General features: G+C 34.5%; 1 protein-coding gene across 1 annotated transcript in view; it reads right to left on the bottom strand.

The window, feature by feature from the left end:
• The window catches only part of LOC101495071 (uncharacterized), a 73,326-nt gene that overhangs the window by 33,511 nt on the left and 22,924 nt on the right, over positions 1–16,891 (bottom strand). The window contains exons 21-34 of the mRNA XM_004511698.4: positions 16,875–16,891; positions 16,674–16,772; positions 15,587–15,748; positions 15,430–15,504; positions 14,908–15,351; positions 14,357–14,827; positions 9,019–9,132; positions 8,757–8,941; positions 8,241–8,349; positions 7,892–8,035; positions 7,463–7,753; positions 5,956–6,600; positions 5,673–5,864; positions 341–444 (exon numbers count right to left, since the gene is read on the bottom strand). Of these exons, the coding sequence (XP_004511755.1) occupies positions 341–444; positions 5,673–5,864; positions 5,956–6,600; positions 7,463–7,753; positions 7,892–8,035; positions 8,241–8,349; positions 8,757–8,941; positions 9,019–9,132; positions 14,357–14,827; positions 14,908–15,351; positions 15,430–15,504; positions 15,587–15,748; positions 16,674–16,772; positions 16,875–16,891 (3,052 nt within the window). The remainder of the gene's footprint in view (positions 1–340; positions 445–5,672; positions 5,865–5,955; positions 6,601–7,462; positions 7,754–7,891; positions 8,036–8,240; positions 8,350–8,756; positions 8,942–9,018; positions 9,133–14,356; positions 14,828–14,907; positions 15,352–15,429; positions 15,505–15,586; positions 15,749–16,673; positions 16,773–16,874) is intronic.

The following is a 16,891-nucleotide window of genomic DNA, read 5'->3' as shown; positions in this document are numbered from 1 at the left end:
AAAATGTTTATGTATCCATAACACATGTTTTGCACTAGAAATATGGACAAGGCAAAAGCCTACGGTATGTTGAACAATAACTATAAGGAATTAGGGTTGGTCAAAGATCAAACTCCTAACTAATTGGTATACTATCACCAGATAGGCTTGAATTCCATGTCAAAAGATCAACTCTCCAAAAAAAATGTCAGGTAATTATATCTCTAGAAGTAAGAACAAATAAATTAGCGCTAATATTCTAAATAAAAGAGGTGTGAAATTTTCTTGGAAGTATAATTGGTTAAAGTGTTGTGAAATTTTCTATAATCATGTAAATGCAATTCACCAAAGATCAACTCACCTGCAAAATACATCCAACTGTGCAAGTAGAAGTTTATTAGACAGGTTTGATGATTCCCCTACATCTTTTGATGTGTTATAAAAGGTAAGCTCTGGCCCAACAGCCTGCCAAAAGATGTCCCAATCACATTATAAGATATTAAGAAAAAGATAATTGTAACTCACAACAGTTACTTAATGTCATAACCCTATCTTTATGGAACATTTCATATCAAAAGGACTGTATATTTTACTATATAAGGCTATAATATGAAAGAAGCAGAATGTCACGACATGATCCCAGTCCCACACATACGAGAGTAAGATTTGAAGGGTGTACTCAAGAAGGAAAAAACCCTAAGAGGTTAGTGAGTCAGTTTTAAGCAATTACAAGATCTTCTAGCCCTCATAAGAGAGAATCTTACCAAGGAGCCAACGGTATTCAATAGAAGGGACCTTTGACATGACGCCATTGCTTAGTGATTTATTCCTTATAATCTCTTTTATTTGTCGCCATAGGCTTTATCTTATCATATTACTGGTGACTAATCACTGGGCTAAAAGGCTGAGAGTGGGTCTTGTATTTGATAATAGATTTTCCTTCGCTTAGTATATCTTCATACTTTCTTCAAACAGGTTTGTTCTATTGGATTGATTTTACAATAAGGAATTTGTCACTTTTATGACATGGTTGATCCACGACAATACCAAATTGATTTGCAGAACAATAGAATAAACCGAGTCTAGGGGTGTCAAAGAACCAAATCAACAAGTCTATTCTACTAATTGAATTAACTAACGAGGTTAATTAGCTTACCTTAACATTTGAGGGTAAAGGGCATTTTTTTGCTAACTAGGAAATCTATATTGAATATAAGTGAATCACGACTCTACTAGATAACACTAGAACTTTCAATTGTCTTAACTAACTATGTGTGTGTATATATATATATATATTATATATATATATATATATATATATATACAAATGACTCATTTACAACTACACCTTGGTGTAAAAAGTATTTTTCATAATAATCATCATTTTCCTTATCTGTATCAGACTGTGTCCTACATCATATTGTATGAAATTTGCAACAAAAAGATTATTTCATAAGCAATTAAAACTGACAAGGCAGTGGGGTTCGCAAATAATTTAAGAATGGCAAGAAACTACCCGAATAAAATGAAAAGAAAAAAAATAATATATGCTTGATTCTTTAACCGGATAGTAGTAGCCGACCAAATCATGATCGAGAGACCACAATCGGTGTGTGGGCTGTGACTATGGCTGACTTGTTAATATGCAGGGAGGGATTGGAAATAGAATGCAGAAAAAGGAGGTTCGGTGCGGTAGATATCGTAACAAATATATATATATATATATATATATATATATATATATGTCTAGGTAGTTAATCACAGATGGCGGCGCGTCACGACCAACCCTGAAAACCGGGATAGTGGGTTACTGGATACTAGAATTACCTCTATATTTTGGACAAACTACATAAATAGTACTATATAAACATGCATAATTCAACAATATCTCAAACCTAAACATTCATAAATAGTAAAAAAAAATCTCAAGTCTTAATCAAACAATACCAAATATCATCATCCTCTTCAGCATAGAGTAATAAAATAATAAAATATTAAAACTAAAATGTATGTTATAGGAATCAAATATCATCATCATTTTCAACCTAGTCTTCTTCCTCTGCTTCCTCCTCCTCTTTCCCATCACCTTCAATATATTATTTATTCTCCTCCTCCTCCCCATATCTTCAACACAAATAGGTTCAACTTCATCAACATCTTCTTCTACCACCACTTCTTGTGTTATTGCCCTAGATGCACTTGCAGTTGCCTTTTCTTTTGTTGTCCGTCTAGTGTAGACCGTCGGCTCATTAGCCTCACTTGCATTGATAACATCAGTCCAAGTTAGATTATCACCAACATAAACTAATTCTTCAACAGGTTCACCATTTTCCCCCAAGTCTCCCACTTCAAATTCATTGGTATAACCATCATCATTCAAGACAAAATTGGATCAATCACATCACAACAATCATAGCGCTCTTTCAGAGCTTGGTTATACTTAACGAAAACCAAATCTTTTAACCTCTTATGCTCAAGTCTACTTCTCTTTTTGAAATGAATCTATGTATTATAAGTTAAAATGTTAGTTTAGTATATAGAATACTCTATAACTTAATAACAAGTCTCAATTTACATGCTCAAAAGTACTCCAATTGCGCTCACATCCTTAAGAAGTGCATGTTAAACTCAACACTTTAAAGACTAATACTTGCAAAAGTGGAGTTTGTGCTCCATAAGTCTTCCACCACTCAGCTGCAACGAAACAATCATTTCATTTTTATACACAAGTTGTTGTGTGCTAAACGTTTAGGAAGAAAAGAAATGAACTTCCAATTACCACGAGCTATGAAGCTTGCAACATGCAATAGATGATGAAGTTGACATTTCCAATTACCAGGAGCTATGAACTTCTATGTACTTGCTTGCTAGTTCATTGAAAGCTTTTTGAATATCCTCCTTGGCCTTGATCATTGTTGCATATGTATCCCACTGCAGGTTTTTTCTCATTATTAACAAGTCTTAACACTTGTACAAGAGATTCCATAACCTTTAAAGTGTAGATAATATCATTCTAAAATGATGTCATAAGTACAATACGGGTTGCCTTCTTTCTTGTTAGGATCGTTAGCTGCCTTGGACTTCAACCATTTAAGTGAACATCTTTCTAAGATTGGCTTTTTGTTTATGCAATTTTCGCAAAGTAAGAAATATGGTAGCAAACCTTGTGACTCCATGTCTAACCAATTCAACATTGTCAGTGTTCTTCCTCGTTGTGTTCAACGCCAATGTGTGGTTTTAAATGAAGCCTACAAGACTAATCTCTCTTTGAATAATCGTTTAAACCTTAGCTATCTTTCCAATATCTTCTAACATCATGTCTAGACAATGTGCATCATATGAAGTCCAAAATAGGTGTGATCTCTTGGCAGTTAGCAGTTTATCAGCATATACATAATTACTTCTATTGTTAGTAGCCACCCGCACAATATTTTGCTCACTAATCTCCTCAACAAAATTGTCTAATAACTCAAATATCTCAATCCCAGTTTTCATGTAGGCAGAAACATCAATACTCTTCACAAACATTGTTCCCACTGTAGAATTAAGCAAGAAATTTATCAAGGTCCTATTCTTTCTATCTATCCAACAATCTGACATAATTGAACATCCGAATTTTGCATGTTTGCTCTTGATGACCATTCAATAAAACTTTTATATATTCCAACTCTTTTTCAAGGAGGGGAACCCTTAACTCATGATAGCTTGGGGGTTTCAAATTAAGACTGTAGTCTCCAACCGCTTCCAACATTAAAAGCTATTCTATTTGTATAAAAAAAAGAACAGTGTATTGTACGGCTCTTGCTCTTGCTTCTTTGTCACAAGCATCATTTATGCTTGTTTGCCTCTTGTCTTTCCCCAATTTGTATTCGACTTCTTTCATGAACATTAAATCCAAGGGACCTTTTGTCTTCTTGGCAGCCGGTAAAGGGGCCTCAATTTCCATTTTCCACTTCGAATTCTCCTTATTTAAGCTACATCGTCATTACCATCATCATCAATTTGCACTTCCACCTCATTTAATATTTCATCTTTTAGTGTTTGATTCTCATCATAATCTTTCTACAACAATAACTTACAATCTGGTGGCATTTTCCTGCAGCTTTTTACATCTCCTTTATTTCTAACTGATGTTGCCTTACTCTAGTAATTTCTCCAGTAGTTTCAAGTTGACAGAAATCACATGTCACCCTCTTCTTATTATTCTTGATCTCTACACTGCTAAACTCTCATGCTAGGTCAACATTATCTACGGTTGGTTTAAACATTACACAAGTATCAGTACATTACTTTGTGGGGTTGTAGATGGTGTTGTCATGGCTATTTGCAAAACAAGCAAAGAAAGAAGAAGGAAGTAACAAAAGAAACAAAAAAAAAACTAAAGAAAAAAAGTGAAAGAAGGAAGGAAGTAACAAAAGATTAATAAAAAAAAATAAGAAAATAAAAAAATAAAAAAAGAGAAAGTAGGAAGCAAGAAACTAACAGAGGCACGTGGTGTTTGAAGCTGGAGGCAGCGATGCTAGTGGTGTTTGAAGTTGGAGGTAGTGCGACTGGTGGTGTTTGAAGCTAGACGGCGCGGCTGGTGGTGGAAGAACCGGAACGGCGGCGAAGACGAAGAATAGCAAGAATGCAGAAGAAGGGAAAGTGAAATTAGGGTAATAGTGAAATTTGAATGAAGAAATACCAAAAATACCCCCAAAACTTTTTAAAATTGAAACGCAATATTAGTTTCCTGAAAAAAGAATTTCACGTTTTCTGGGTTTTGGGGACACGTGACCCAAAATGCAACCAGTGAACGCGTCCAGCTCGCGCACAACCTTCATTCTCACTGAGCCACTGCGTTCAGGCCCTTTGCCACCACACTCCAGTGCGATCGCACCGGAAACCGACGCAATTGACTACCTAGATATACGTGAATCAGTTAGTGGCAGATACACAACTGCTAAATTTTTTTCAGAAACCTGATCATCCATATACAGGTAATGTATTGCATTTCAAAACAATAGTTCATTAATTCAGTCTCTCTTTTCTCTCAATTTTCCTAATTGACCTGGAGGAATGCTTTAAGTGTAATTTGTGATGGACAAGTACCATTCAAGTTTAACGCAAAATTGTACTGCATAGATATAAGACCTACAATGTTGTACTGAACTAAATGTTGAGTAGTAAAGAATCCAAAAAAAATTAAACTTAGTATCGCAAATATGACATGTTACAATAAATGCTTATAAAAGACTAGATAGGATTAAGAATACAATTATTAAAGAGAAAAATGGAATAGCTCTCATCCTAGAAAAGATATTTGACTCTTATATTGAGTGATTTGGAAATAAGTGGAGAAGAACCATAGAACATCAGTAAGGAGGTTTGGGCAAATAGAACATAGTCCGCCCAACAGTTATAGATTGAGGGAAATCAAGATAAATTGTAGATGAATCATTATGAGAGATTTAGAGGCAAATGTTCTACCTTTGAATTTAATACATATCAGGGAATCCTGATGCAGCATTATCTATGTATTCACTCACACATCGTGAGAAATGGTTTACTAATAGTAGTTGTTTTCATGAATGTTGCTAACAATAATCCTCAACTCCAGATAATTACAAGAAAAAGTACACTTTCCCATCATTTAGAATCAACCACAAGTTCAATAATGCACAAGTATATAAATATTTAGCCTTAGCAATAACCTGAAGCTCAATGATCAACTCTGCAGAGCTATTAACTGCATTATTCTGACTTGGTACTTCATGCACTCTACCTCTCAGAGACATCGCCTGAGGACTTTCCACTGATTGTTCCAAATAGACATGGTCCTCATTTAAAGCTGAATAACTACTATTTGCCCCAAGAAAAACACAAGAATCCAAGTGCTGTCCGCCCTACAAAAAGACAACCGCAGCAATTAGTTTTCTAGGCATGGATTGATATCTTAAATTCATAAAATAGTTAGATAAAGTGAGACAATGAAACCTTAATAACAACATTTCTGAACTGCAATTTCTTCCCATTTCCAACATATATTATAGCCTCTGAGCTAGCTGATGTGAGATTAAAACCCAGCCTGTCTTTTAAATATAAAGTTCCACCATCACCATCATAAATGAAATTATCAAAATTTTCACCATCAGCTATTAAGGGCATTTGAGGTGAGAGGGAAAATTCAGCACAAGGTTGCTTGTAGATTGACTGATCCATGATGATTGCATCCAGCAAGGAAGAATCATGTTCTTCAAATGATAGCATACTGCTGACTGTTGGAACGAAAAACTCAACCACAGCAAGCAGAAAATCTAGTGCAACAAGTAACTGAGGCCTCTGGATACACAACGAAACAAATGTTGAATCTGGACCAAATTTCATATCAACAATGAGCATCGTCTGAACTGGTTCAAAACTATTCCCTTTACTTGAGCTACTATCAACTGAGTCCTGATTTTCATAATAAGAAAAAGTATTTGGAGGACTGACTCCAATATTCTCCGGCTTTCCAATTGCTAACCGAAATCCTTGTTCAACTCCTTCCCGGTCATCAAAAACACTAAACCCTTGTAGTGTTGCAGAAAGGAAACCATTTCCTTCTGTACTGGACTTGTACAGCAGCCATGCACTGCTGACCTGCACGAGAGAAACAAGAGTTGAACCATACAAAAATTAATTGCACTATCATCATTTGGTTGCACCTTTGATAACTGTATTTTGCTTTACGGTAATTTATTCCTTCAAGTTCTAGAAAAAACATTTTCCTCCAAGTTCTATTATTAACCAAGGCCAAGGAACCAACATTTGTTAATTGTTCCCGGCAATGCTACTCCCTCCATTCATTTTTAATTGTCTATTTTTTGGGGGGAAATGTGCTCCAATTTATCTGTTGTTTATTTCAATTTTAATGGTTATATGAACACTATTTTGTCAATTATACCCTTACCTTATGAATTATTTGACACTTACATTAATGAACAGAGAAAGTAATTGGATGAGTGGGCTAGTGAATTAGGATACAATACATAATAAAGTGATAATGATATAAAAAAATACTTCCAAAAAACCAAAATGATATTATAAAATTTTATCGGTATGAATATTATAATACATATTTAAGTTTCTTATTATACACAGTCTCTTAGATTTTTAAAATTATATAAATGATCATCTTATTACAAAAGGGCTAAGAACTTATAAATAAACATGAATCGCATGAAACGTGAAGCTTGGTAAACAATAGTTCGAAAATCCATGAGCACAAACCCAGAACCATGCACCCTCACGAATCTAATTGTGTGTGAAAATGTAAAGCATTCATTTGGAACCACGAACATTTGCTTTTTATTTTCATTCTGTTTAATTTAAAATTTCAATTAACATACATAGTTTATCCTCTTCAAGTTATCAAATAAGATTCCATCATATTCATCAAAAGAAAAAAAGATAATCCTAAGGTGTAATAAGAAAACTATATTGGTAAAAAACGACAATGTACCTGTACGGTGGCCAGAGATGCATCTCTTGTTATCCCTGTATATAAGCTCAACTCAACCAGATTTATGGACACACAAATTTTCATAAGAACAGAAGCTTCAACAACTGGGATCCCTGAAGCAACACCATTTGAAACCTCGGGAACAATATCTTCAGTTGCATCATTTAACGCCATGGAGGAATATTGATTCAGCGAAGGAGGAATATCCGGAACCTCTGAAAAGTTGGATACAGAACACTCAGTAATAATCTGATATTCTTTATTTGACAATGCTGCTTTCAACTCTTCAATCTGGAGAACCACAATATCAAATACAAGATACGTCATAAGGATAGCAAGCTTTTATTAAGTGGAAATAATAACATTGATATTTAAATGCAGGGCCCCCAATTTTTGGGAAGCATTTCATATGAAAATGAAGTATGTTACCTTGATTATGACTTCGATACTTGGAAACTGATGCAATAAGTCTCGGAGTGACCTATGAATAATCACCGATAGCCCATTGACATCCTGAATTATGCTTTCGCCCAAGTCTGTTCCAGTTCCAACATTTAAGTTGATGTCTTCAACCTACACTCGAGAAACCAATCTTATTAAAATAAACCAATTCTAGAGTAGGACACATTACCCCAGAAGAAAAAAATACGTAAACATCAAAGTGAACACTTAAGATAGGGAACCCCAATGCACAATTATCCACATGATATCTGGAAATCCTTTCTAACCATGTTTCCATTACCTACAGATCAATCATACTGCGAGCAACCAGTCTCACCTGAACCATCAAAGTTTCCAAGTGCACTGCATTGATTTCACTTTTACTTCCCCCTATCCACTGAAACGTGTTCTTCACAGTTATATGAACAATGTCAAGCCTCAAAAAACTGCAACAAAGAAATATTAACACAGATCGTTAAAGAAATACATACCACAATCTAGCCATTGCTTAACAGCTTATACTATTAAACTGAATCACCGAGGCAGTAATAAGCTCACAATTAACATATATTATGTACATGAAAAAATAAAACATAGAAGAGAAATTTAAAATTATTTGAGAATAAATATTACTTAATACATTATATTAAAAATATAAATATTATTAAACATGTATACAATATATTTATTATAAAATAGAAACTATTATATGAAATTATATATTATATATCTGTATATATATGATTGACAACTATGATTCATAATTCAAAGTTTTATTCTTACCCGTCCCTCCTTTTCTAAAACCCTATAATTTCAACAAAGTGAAAATAGAAAACTAAAATCTTTAGCTTACTCAAGGCTATCTGTTCTCCGAGGCATTAATATTATTGGCTTCTTGAGAGAAAGATCAAACTTCACAGCAGGTGATCCTTCAATTTCACTAGCTGAAAACCACTTCTCTGAATTTGTCACTTCATCTGTGACTTTGATGACACTTTTGGGGGTATTTGGAACAAGACCCATAAAATAGCCAACAACCTGTACGCTTTTGTACACATTAAATATTATAATTATGAGTATAAACTACACAAAACTCAAATCATGCGATGAAATACCTCTTGTACAAATCGATTCAGATAAATAACGCGCACTTCTGAAAGCTGCCCAAAAAGACTAAAATCATAACCTTCGTAGTCTTCGTCGTCATTGCTATATGATGTAAACTCCAACTACATTGTAATCCAGACATTGAACAATAAAGTAACTATTAAAACTGAACATTGGAAGTTACAAAGTAGAGGTTCATCATCTTTTGCAGTTGTATGTCTATTTATGAGAAGAAAATGGAATGAGTCATTTCAAAATGATGCAATAACTGATGCATTAGTCAAAAGAATAAGAAAAACAAAGAAATATGTATATAATTATCTCCACAACTCCACATCTAGAATGCAACAGACTTTCATGATAATAAATTGAATAGAAATGAGAAGCAAATCAGAATAAAGTATTGATTGCCATTTATTATCTTCATGAAATACATTACGTTGTTAAAAGAAAATAAAAAAAAATACAAAACCTTTCTTTAATTGGGAAAAAAGAGGAAAGATTTTAAACAGAGAAGATACCTTTCAACACAAAATACGAACAAAAAACCCCAAGAAAAAAAGAGCCTTAAAGACTAAAAAATGAAACAAGCTGTCCAATTGACTTTTTGTATCAGAAAACGAAAATAGACTAAAAAGACCACACAAAACACCAAAGGATACACAATCCTATGCAATAACTTCAATGAACATCAAAATTGCCTTATTATTTCAAAACAACAAAATACACTAGAAAATGGAATGAGCAAGAATATGACATTGATTATGATGAAACGTTTGCGCTTGTGGCCAAGATGACTACTTCATGAATCGTACTTTCCGTTGCTACTTTTGATGGTTGGTCTCTTCATCAAATGGACGCAAAGAATGCATTTTTTCGTGATGATCTGACAGAGAATATTTATATGACTCCCCTTTGGAAGGTCTATTTTCATCATCTAAGGGTGTATGTAAGCTCAAAAGATTATTATATGGTTTGAAACAGACTATCAGAGAGTGGTATGAGAAATTCTGCACCACTTTTCCTAAGTGTTGAATTTCAAATTGTGGCTGAGGATAAGTCATTTATTACTGATTATTCTGTAATTAATTTATTATATTATATAGGACAGTTGTAGTGAATATCAAAGGACCTTGTACAGTTAATCCTTCCTATTTAATTCTGATTTATTTATTAGACTAGGTAATGTTGTATTTAAACCAGAATTTGTAACCATTTTGATTCAAGAAATGAAAAGATCATTTCCTCTATAACCGACCTTCAAGAAATGAAAAGAATTTGTAACCATTTTTTAGAAATGAAAAGAATTTGTAACCATTTTTTAGAAACAGAACCGACCTTCATACAACAAGTTGCAGAACCAGAAATTGACCTTGTGACTGGAGAAACAGCTAAACCTGCAACCAGATCTGAGACAGAACCAAGAAAAGAACTACTGGTGTACACAAGGAAGAAGAAAACTCAAAGGGAGGAAGAAGTTTGCACATCTCTAAGGCCAATCCAAAATTTTGAACCTAATACAGATTTATAAGTTCTACCAGGTAATATAGTTTTTGAGCCTAATGATAATTGCGGTCTAAATGAGAATGATCTTAACTTACCAATTGCTATGAGGAAACCAGTGAGATCATGCACTCAACATCTAAGTGGCAATTATATATCTCATAGAAATCTGTCACAAGAATACAGGTCATTCATCACCATATTGGATAACATAAAACTTCCAAAAAAATGTTCAAAAAGTTGTCCAACATGTTGAATGGAAGGCTGCAGTAGAAGAGGAAATTAAAGCACTGGACAAGAATGAAACATGGAAATTTGTGGAGCTGCCAGAAGGAAAAAAACTAGTTGGGTGTAAATGGATCTTTTCTATAAAGCACAATGCTGATGGGAGTGTGAATATCTACAAAACCCGTTTGGTGGCAAAGGGATTCACCCAATCATAAGGGGTGGACTATGAAGAAATATTTGCTCCAATGGCAAAACTAAATTATGTTCGTCTTATTATCTCCTTAGTTGTAAATCTAAATTGGCCCTTACACCAACTAGACATCAAGAATGTTTTTCTAAATGATGAACTCGAAGAAGAGGTATACATGAAAATACCACCTGGCCTAGAAACTCCCCAAACAATTGGCAATGTATGCAAGCTCCAGAAATCACTTTATGGTCTTAAGCAATACCCACGAGCATGGTTTGAAAGACTAACCCGAGTTGTTAAGGGTCACGGCTTTACTCAATGCCAAACCGACCATCAATGTTTGTCAAGCATTCTAGTGATAGAAAGGTGGCAATATTTATTGTTTATGTGGATGACATCATAATCTCAAGCAATGATGACAAAGAGATAGAAGAACTCAAGATATTTCTAGCTTAAGAATTTGAGGTCAAGGACCTTGGACACCTAAAATATTTTCTTGGGATGGAGATTGCTCGTTCCAAACATGGAATTTACGTATCCCAAAGAAAATATGTGCTAGACCTGTTGGAAGAAACAGGAATGTTAGGGTGCAAGCCAGTAGATACACCGATGGAACCTAACCTTAAATTGGCAGAACAAGAAGGCAATCTCCAAGTTGATAAGGAGAGATACCAAAGATTGGTAGGAAAGCTAATTTACCTAACTCAAAAGAGACCTGATATTGGTTACTTAGTGATTATGGTAAGTCGTTTCATGAATACGCCAACTGAAGATCACAGGAAAGTTGTGACTCGAATTTTGCAGTACCTAAAAAAGACACCCGGGAAAGGTCTTCACTTCAAAAAGGACCCAATTAGGAGTATAAAAGTGTTCACAGATGCAGATTGGACTGGTTCATTGACTGATCGCAAGTCAACAAGTGGGTATCGCACATATGTGTGGGAAAACTTAACTACATGCAGAAGTGAAAAACAGTCATTAGTGGCAAAAAGTAGTGCAGAGGCTGAATTCAGAGCAATGGCTCATAGCATTTGTGAGGGAATTTGATTACAGAGAATGCTTAAGGAATTAGGAGTACCAACAGATTCCACCATGAGCCTCTGATGCGACAACAAGGCAGTCATCAATATTGCAAAAAATCCAGTCCTACATGATAGTACGAAACATGTGGAGATAGACAGACATTTCATAAAAGAAAAGATAGATGGTGGAATAATCAAGTTGGAATACATCCCTTCCAAGAACCAAACTGCAGACATACCAAGGCCCTTCACAAATCTAATTTTGAGAACTTAAGGTCCAAGCTAGGCATGATTGACATCTACTGCCCAGCTTGAGGGGGAGTGTTGAATTCCAAATTGTGGCCGAGGATAAGTCAATTTATTACTAATTATTCTAGGACAATTGTAGTGAATATCGAAGGACCTTGTATAGTTAATTCCTCCTATTTAATTCTGATTTATTTATTAGACTAGATAATGTTGTATTTAAACCAGAATTTGTAACCATTTTGATTCGAGAAATGAAAAGATCATTTCCTCTATAATTCACACTAGGTTTTTTTACTTTGAGTCAATTGACTCATCTATGTTCATTTCTTGCACGCCTACTAGTATTGTTCTTCTTCTTTATGTTGATAAAATGATCATTACAAGTTTTGACTATACAGCCATACATACAGCAGTTACAAGCCAAATTTCATATACAAGAGTAATTTGCACTATTTCCTTGGTCTTGAGGTTCATTATACCTCCAAGGGCTTATTCCTACACTAGTACAAGTACATTGAAGATTTAATTTTGGTAGCTCTTCAATTTTTTAATCTGGTGGACACTCCTCTGAAGGTTAATGTTAAATATTGTCGTGATGACGATGATCTTTTGCCTAATCCTTTGCTATATGATTATATCGTGTGGGAAGTCTTAATTACTAGACTATTACACGCCCTAATATCTCGTTTGCTTTTTAGCATCATTTGGTTGTTATTCGTCACATAACTCAATACTTGAAAGGCAACTCTCAACGAGGTCTATTCTTTCCTAGTGGGGAAGTCCCTAAAGTGATTGTTTATAGTGATGTTGATTGGGCAAGATGTCCTGATACTCTCAAATCTATCACCGGTTGGTGTATGTTTCTTGATTCTGCATAGATTTCATCGAAGAAGAGTAAGAAGCAAACACGAGTCTTTAAGTCATCTACTGAATATGAATACCGTACCAGGTCTACTAGATGTTCTGAAATAATTTGACATCAGACAAATAAGTACTAGGTGTTCTATATATACATCAGAGAAATTAAGATAAAGTTAATAAATAAATAGGCAATAAGTAATGAGTAAATTCTGTACATTTGATAGTTGTTGGGAAAGAAAAAATCATTTATGACGGTCAAAGAGGGAACCCTTCTAGGAGAGACCTGTGTCTTATTCAGATTCATTCAATAAAATTGTTCTCTTTTCTGTTCATTTCTTTCTATCAATTTTCCAAATTCTTTTCTCTTAGGTTCTAAATAATTCGTCTGACCTGCTGATTATCATTAATTAGGATTTATTTACATTAGTCTATATACTTGTATTAGAGTCTGTACTTTCAAATTATCATAAATAACATTCAGTTTTATGATAAACACTGCAAATTAAGAGAAATGAGGGCCCAAATAGTGGGGTCCATTCAACCAAGTCACACACTTCACACACATTCAGTTTGTTGAATGATGGATGGGAGGAATAAATGCTAGTAACAATGTCTCTTATTCTACCGATATTCCATTAAAGAGTGGGAAGTGAGAAAGACATTCAGTTTAAAGAAAGATGAATGAAAGGAATAAAAGCTAATTAATAATGTCATTTATTTTATGTTATAAGAATGAGGGAATAGAAAGAGGGGAGACATTCAGAAAATATTCTAAGAAACAATTAGGGGAACTCTTTCTCTGGTTAAGAGCAATTCTGCTCTGGTTTAGGAGTTCTTAGAACTTTGGTGTATTTTATTTTCTTCATTTTCATATTTCCAGCATTGTAAGAGCTTCAGAGCTCGTCAGTTCAAGTTAATAAAATTCTGTTTCCTATCATTTTATCTGTATTTTCTCTTTCAAGTTGAGTTGAGAAATCCTTTTAAGACGACTAATAAAAAAGCCAACCACCACCAGGAAATAAAAAGGCTAAACCTATATCAAAAAATTAGAACGAGCGGCCCAGTGTTCTACAAATCTAACAGAGACACCCAGAACTTAGCTAAGAAGAATCCATGTGCTGAACACCAAATAGAGGGAGTGGATAATTTTCTGCAGATCATAGCTAAGAAAAATAACCTTCCCTCAAATAGCATCCCCATTAACCAAGAGCAATAAATTACAGTGAACAATGACACTTTCAATCAATGGGTCACATTTTAAATGTTATATAAGGAGGAAGTAGAGAGAGGTACCTCCACAAAAGATCTGCCCCCAGGATTTCTCATATCACATGCCCAGTAGTACAAATGACTGCTAGGTAGGCTATCGTCACTTATTTTCAGATTCCCCAAGGCTGCTTTAATACTGAAGGAGGAAGGGAACACCTTGATGTCCATAAGCAAACTCTCTTGAGACAGACAAGCAAGCTTGGTTTCATTTTCCTTCATCAAAAGGATTTGGGCCTGGGCCATTTTTAATGTCAGATTGAACATAACTCTGGATTTTCCTTTTCCAAGCAAGCCCTTAACAGCATGTTCCTCAATTGTACCGGCATTTAATTCATCCAAATCTCTTGATACATCATTTTTAATAATGGCTGAAGAGCTCTCACTAGAAGTTGCAAGGTTTCTATCCTCAATGTTAATAGAATTGATAAATTCCAGAATAGCAAGGATTGTTGGTCTACGACAAAAAAATGTCAGGGTAGCCAGAGTCACTATAACCTGAAATGACATAAATAAACTATTCGATGAAACAACCACATAGAACTGAAGGCAATCTGGTAAAACCAATAAACACTCACCTGCTTATCTGTATTATTGTACCGAGTAGAATTCTGGTCATAGATAACAATTTGTGCTTTAACAAAACTCTCCAATGTGTCACTGAATTCCATAGTACTAGTAGAAGGAGCATCACTAGGTAGAAGTCCAGTAATGCGACTGAACTTTGGGAGACTGCACTCAGATGTACCTCCAGGAGACTGCACAGGATAATCAGCACTTTCTGCCAAAGTCTCAGGAGCCTCATAAAACTTATCATCAGTGTCGCTAGGAACTATTCCACTACTTTTAACATTTTCTCTTGTCGTATTATAGAATAATGAAATCTCGTCAGCATTCCCAATAAATGATCTTGCCAAAAAACAAGGCTGAGATTGTTGATTAGCACAAACCAAATCTTCTATTTCCAGAGACTTCAAGATAGTGCCAATGAAAATGTCACTGTCTCGGATAGAAACCTCCACCTGTTCAAATATAAATAAATGCCTCAGAAAAGGTTAGACAAAAAGTCCTGTTAAGAAGCAACAAACAAGCTATTTTACCTGACCACCTATTGCTCGAAATTCAAACAAACGCTTCTCTTCATTTAAAAGCACCTTCATTAAGCTCTGATCACACTACAGCAAGATGCACATTTTTAATACATGTGAAAATTCAGATTTGAAACTAATACAATAGAAAAGCAACAAAAAGACTAACCTGGTAACTATAACGGAAGCAAACCTTTAATTCATCAAGAACACCTGTTACAAACAATCTTTCAGAAATTGCAACATCAATCACATCCTGATTATTTAGTTCTGATTCAGTATCATCGTGATCTGATGAGGGTTCCGATAGACCAGAAATAGGATCAGTATTCTGCACAAATATGGTGTAATATGAGCATTTACTGTAAGAAAACCCTAGTGGTGTGTGCTCTACTAAATACACTTGATCAAACAATGGTAGTTAATAACAAATTATGAAAGTTATTTACCTAAAAATGAAATAAAAATAATGAAAGAAAGATTTGCATTGTAACCAAAAACAGACAATTAAATGGAAAAATACTAAAAACTCAACTTTTAAGTAAATCAAGGACTAAACTCCAGATGCTTTTGTGATAAAACATTAATAAGTATTAGCAGTATTCATATCTGGTGCATTCATGTTTCAATACTACTGTATTAACTCTCTTGTATCTCAGGTTTAGTTGTTAGGGGCTTGGTCCAACCTTTCACGTCTTAGTTTCTTACCTGATCACAGTCTAATTATTATAACCAGCTGCATCTTTCTGTTATATAACTAGTAACAGATCCTGTTACAGACAACCTGTAAATACCCATCCATGTAACTGCTATCATAATCATCACTTTGGTATCAGAAATAGACTTTAGATTCTTTGAAATACTCTCTGCAGTTTTTTTATTACTCTAACTTTTATTCCTTGCATTTTCTAATGAACACAGAATTTAACAGCAAGCACATGCTATTTCTCAATGCAGAGGCTTTTCTAAAAATAAATAGAAGTTAGTATTTTCCAACGGTGAGCAAGGAACTTCACTATTCAGAAAGTTGTAAATATCTACTTGAGGTTCATCAGGAAAATCTGAACTACCGGGAAAAGGAAATTTACCAGAAGGACATAATAAACCAGATAAATTTAAATGGGAACAGAAAAACTAACACGGGCAAAGCATACTGCTAGACATACAAATAAGTTTTTGCCATCCAATTTTAAAATTCTATCAGGAAGTTTATTTTCATGATTTCATCACAGACAAAGAAACAGAGAAAAACAAACCGATGCATAATAGATAGCCCCTTGTAGGCGACTATGCCAGGTTTTACTTGAATCCTCAGACTCACAGCGTAAAATCAGTGCATTTGTGTCCTCCACAACCTACATCCATTTAGTGATTGCTGTTAATAGACATTCAAAACTTAATGTAAATAACAGAAAGATCTAAAAAATGGTTTTCAAAGAACAGATGAAGGTGATCACCTTATTGTTGGGTCGTG

This window comes from Cicer arietinum, chromosome 8 (genome assembly GCF_000331145.2).
Source record: "Cicer arietinum cultivar CDC Frontier isolate Library 1 chromosome 8, Cicar.CDCFrontier_v2.0, whole genome shotgun sequence".
In the NCBI taxonomy this organism is placed as follows: Eukaryota; Viridiplantae; Streptophyta; class Magnoliopsida; order Fabales; family Fabaceae; genus Cicer; species Cicer arietinum.
This window is presented reverse-complemented; position numbering and strand designations above follow the sequence as displayed.